The sequence below is a fragment of the Pteropus vampyrus genome, unplaced genomic scaffold, assembly GCF_000151845.1.
Source record: "Pteropus vampyrus isolate Shadow unplaced genomic scaffold, Pvam_2.0 Scaffold93, whole genome shotgun sequence".
Classification (NCBI taxonomy): domain Eukaryota; kingdom Metazoa; phylum Chordata; class Mammalia; order Chiroptera; family Pteropodidae; genus Pteropus; species Pteropus vampyrus.
In genome coordinates, this window is record NW_011888874.1 from 3956368 (window position 1) to 3961225 (window position 4858).

The 4858-nt window shown below is 40.2% G+C and overlaps 1 protein-coding gene across 4 annotated transcripts in view; it reads left to right on the forward strand.

Annotated features, from left to right (window-relative positions):
- DOCK10 (dedicator of cytokinesis 10) overlaps positions 1-4858 on the forward strand; it is a 187111-nt gene that overhangs the window by 117538 nt on the left and 64715 nt on the right. For all 4 annotated transcript variants that reach the window (XM_023532931.1, XM_023532930.1, XM_023532929.1 and 1 more), the window contains exons 17-19: positions 417-604; positions 1104-1169; positions 2899-2991. In XM_023532931.1, coding sequence (XP_023388699.1) covers positions 417-604; positions 1104-1169; positions 2899-2991 — 347 coding nt within the window. The remainder of the gene's footprint in view (positions 1-416; positions 605-1103; positions 1170-2898; positions 2992-4858) is intronic.

Here is a 4858-nt window from a genome sequence, read left to right on the forward strand (position 1 = left end):
ATAGACCCTTTAGACAAAGTTTCCTTCTGTCATATACCAATAACTGTATTATTTTATAGCATTCTAGCAAAGGTCAGTGGGTTAATCCTTATCCTATAGCACCCAGTTAATATGCTCAAAGGATCATTAGCTAAACTTTACTTTTGATATCAAACTTAATGCAAAAAGAAAATACTTATAAACCCATCCAAAAGATTTACCAGTTTCTGAGACATTAATTTCGACAGTAAATATATAGCTTAATTATCTTTCATGCCTATCTCCTATAAATTTCTCATGCTAGCATAATTTAACATAAATTGGTACAAAAGTATGATGTTTCTATTTTGAGTGGGTTAATTTAAAAATATGTTAAGTGTTGTTCACTTGAAAACAATCATATTAAATGATGAACTCTTATTTTCTGATTTTTAAAGACTGTGTAACATCGTCCTTTATCCCCGTCAAGCCTTTCAACGTGACGGCTCAACCGGAACCCACAGTGGAGGTGGAAGAATTTGTTTATGACTCAACAAAGTACTGCCGTCCTTACAGAGTATACAAAAATCAAATTTACATTTACCCCAAGCACCTCAAGTATGATAGCCAGAAATGTTTCAACAAGGTATGATATGTTTCTGAGATGACATCCTCTCTCTCCACTCTATTTAAAGCACGTTAAGATGGTTTCTTGAAAGTTTAAATACAAATTACTATTTTTTTCAACACTTTGGAAAATAAAGCTATTTGAAGAAAATGCTTAATAAGAAACAGTGATGAGTTTTCCCTTAAAAGTATTTAAAGATGCACAGTTATATGATATATTAATAACCTTTCTGATTCAGCCCTAAATAGTTTGTTCTAGACATTTTTTTTTAGTTTCTTAAGATATTCTGAAAAGAATACACCTGCCCCCTTTCAATATGAGGTTTTCTTCCCCTTTAAATAATCTCTCCAAATCCTTCTGCTATTTCTGAACACAGTGGATAATGTCACAAGAAAGTATTGGGTATTGTACATTTTTCAGATTTAATTAGAAACTACTTATTTTAGGCACTTGTATTATTTCTTGGTGTTATATAACAGGCAATTACAATTTCCATTTTTCCTTGCTATAATTTCAGGCACGAAATATAACCGTGTGCATTGAATTCAAAAATTCTGACGACGAAGGTGCCAAGCCCATGAAGGTAAGCCAAGAATGCGAGGGGACACAACATAAAGGAGACAGGCAGGTTCTTTCCACCACTGTGGGGCTTTTTCTTTGAGTGTGATGGAAAGGGGCACAATTCAATACATTTGCTTTTAATTTCCTAAAAGATACCTGACTTAATAGCCATCATTAACTAGACCTATTAGAAATTCCAGTCTCATGGCTCTGCTTAGCTTTTCATGATTTGGAAAAAAGGAAATCATTCTAGTGTAAAATAAATGCAAAGATTCCCTTCTGGAAGACTTTGCCCTTTTCAAAGATTCGCCTGCCTCTCAATTTAGCATGCTTGATTTAAAATGCCACATCCCAGCTGGCCTTGGTGTGGCCTGCGGAGGGGGGCTGCTGCACATTGGCCGAATGGCTCATGCAGCGGGTCTGTGGGATGCTCGTGTGTATGGAAGATGCGTGTGGCTAACTGCCCAAGGACCTGGGAATGGCTTGGGAAATCCATCCCAGCTGTTGATCACATGTTTTAATAGGATCAATAAAACGATGAGGTTTGTATGAACTGTGCTGTTTTTTTAACCGATAAAGCTGTAACTGGATGACATTTTTCAGGGTTCATATTTGATATGTACTGTTTTTATTTTAGGGGCTTCAAACAACATAAAATAACCTCTAGAACAGAAAAGAAAATTATTTTTGGTGGCCTGTGGCCAGATGTTCCCAGTTTTGGTGAATCAGAGGAACGAGATAGTAAAGGATGAAACAAATTTCTAGCTAATCCCCACAATTATCTGAGATAATCTCTTAAAGCACTCTGTCGGGTACCTATTGTGTTCTCTGTGTTAAGAAGGTTTGTAGCATTATTCAGAAGAACGATAATCAATTTGAGTGATTGAATGAATCATGCAGGGGAGAGAGAATGAGTTCTTTAAAATAGTCTTGAGCCACTCTCGGCATCCACAGATTCCAAGTTCCACAATAGCATTAGCATCAGGAGAGAAAAAATAAAGTGAAAAGCAGTTGCCAAGCAAACAAAGGCAATGACCAAGCAAACACGCAGACCTGTTAGAGTAGTGTTCAGGCAGAAAATTCTAGCAAAGAGGTATGTGCGTCCGTTTCATCGCATTCTAAAGCATTGCACAGATACAGCAGGCACCGGAAGAGGGGCCCCTGAGCCGTGGCTAAGAGAGCTTTTAAGCTGCATGACTAAGAAGTGCCATGTCACATCCCCTGGCCTGAATAGATAACTGGGATAGAATAGTAATTCAATATGGTGGAGCCTGGAATCAGCCCTATCCTGCCAGCTCAGCATTCTTGGTTGAGGGCTGGCTTATCACGGGCCAGGGTCTAACCAACCTTCGTGGTCACCCAGCTGATCACCTCAGACTCTAGACCAGAGCTGGATACCATTGGTCCCTTCAAGAGGCCATCCTGCAAGACTCAGAATGGAATGAATGAGATCTTATGTCCTAGTAATCAAGTTAGGTAGGAAACTGATTCAAGTATTCAGTGTTGATGTAATATCTACACGATGAATTAAAACCTTCAAATTTTTTTTTCAGTACCACCCCACTGTATAATAAATACAGGACAACAGGTCAAAGAAGCTTAAGGTTAATTAGATGTCAGCTAAATCTGGCAACTTATCACAAAATTCATCATCATCCCAGTATTGGTTACTGAAGAGTTATGGCCTCTTTTCTGCGCTCAGGGTTAATTTCAGACATTCATAATTATTCCATTCATAACTTTTTAAACAGTGTATTTATGGGAAGCCTGGAGGGCCCCTCTTCACCTCAGCCGCCTACACAGCAGTTCTGCACCATTCCCAGAATCCGGATTTCTCAGACGAGGTAAGGACCAGACCTCCCCGGTCCCCAGCAGCTCCTCACAGATGGGCGAGTGGGCCAGATACCACACAGGGACAAACACTCACTGCTGACCACAGCTCAGACTAAGGACATGCCTCGACAGACATTTGCTCAACCAAGAGTCAGAAACTACGTCAATGACGGTTGTTCCAGAAGTACAGTAGGCTGCAAATTCAGATATTTCAGCACAGAATTACTCTTGAAAATGTGATTTTGTTTGTTTGTTTTCATTCTTTTCAAGTGAAACTAATTTTGTTTCTTTTATTTCTCTGATCAATATAATAAAGATTGCATTAGGTGGCTTTTACCACTCAATAGCAGCATTTCATGTCTTGATGGGAAGAACAAAGGAATAGATAGAGTTTGAGCCAGCACTGTTGCTCAAAACCAGTGTGAACTTGAGTGACCTCGGACCCCCTCGTCTCTAAACGTGGCATGGAATAAGACCTGCCCTCACCAGCTCTCAAGACTCTCCTATTATGTGCCAGGCACCATGCTGTACTCCATATATGTATCATCTCACTTAATCCCCACAGGGTTCTCCAGAGAATCAGAGCCAATAGGGGAGATGATAGATAATAGATAGATGATAGCTAGCTAGATGATAGATGATGATGATAGGTGATGAGAATGATGAAGATAGATAATGATGATAATGATGATAGATAGATAGATGATAGATAGATAGATAGATAGATAGATAGATAGATAGATAGATAATAAATAAGCTATCAATTCACATCATTATGGAGGCTGAGAAGTCCTACAACTTGCCATCTGCAGCTGGAGCCTCAGGAAGGTGAGAGCCAGGAACACCAAAGCCAGGAGATCTACCCTCCAGGTCAGGCAGTCGGGCAGAGAGGAAATTCAGCCTTTCTCTGCTTTTGGTTCTATTTGGGTCCTCAGCAGATGGGTTGATCCCCCCCACACCGGGAGGGCCATCTGCTTTATCCAGCCCACCCGTTCAAATGCTAATCTCTTCTAGAAACACCCTTCCAGACACCCAGAAATAATGTTTAACCAACTATCTGTGCATCCTGTGGCCCAGTCAAGTTGACACATAAAATTAACCATCACATCTTCCAATTTTATGGATAAAGAAATGGGACTCAAAGAAGTAGCTCCTCTGAGAGTGTATAACTAATGAGTGAGAATCAGAATTCAAACCAGGTTGTGTGACTCCAGATCCTGAAGTTTCGCAGCTCTGCCATAACACATAGAAAAAACTCACTGGGTCAGCGGTAATTTACAAACGTTTCAGTGATTACATTTCATTTCTAGCCATGAAGCAAAGGCCAGAACTGATAATGCAATCTGTTGCTATGATGTCCGGGATTTTAAAATCACATTTTTTTGGTATTAGTTTCTATTACTCACATGAGAAATTGCCACAGCTTCGCGGCTTAAACAACACACATCCATTATTTTACAGTTCTGGTGGTCGGAATTGTGAAATGGGTCTCACAGAGCCGAAAGCAAGCTGTCAGCTGGCCTGCACTCCTTCTGGAGCTTTTAAGGGAGAATCCTTGCTTTGCCTTGTCTAGCTTTAGAGGCTGCCAGCATTCCCTGACTCATGACCCCTTCTGCCGACTTCATCAGTCTGACCTCTGCTTCCCTCCTCGCATTTCCTGTGACTCTGACTCCCCTGCTCCAATAATAAGAACCTTTGTGATTACGTTGGACCCATGAGCTAATCCAGCATAATCTCATCTCAAGATCCTTAATTTAATTGCACCTACAAAGTCCCTTTTAACTATGTGAAGTAACATATTCACAGATTCTGGGTATTAGGACACAAAGGATATCTTTGGGGGGCTGTTATTCTGCCTACCCAACCTTGTTACACATC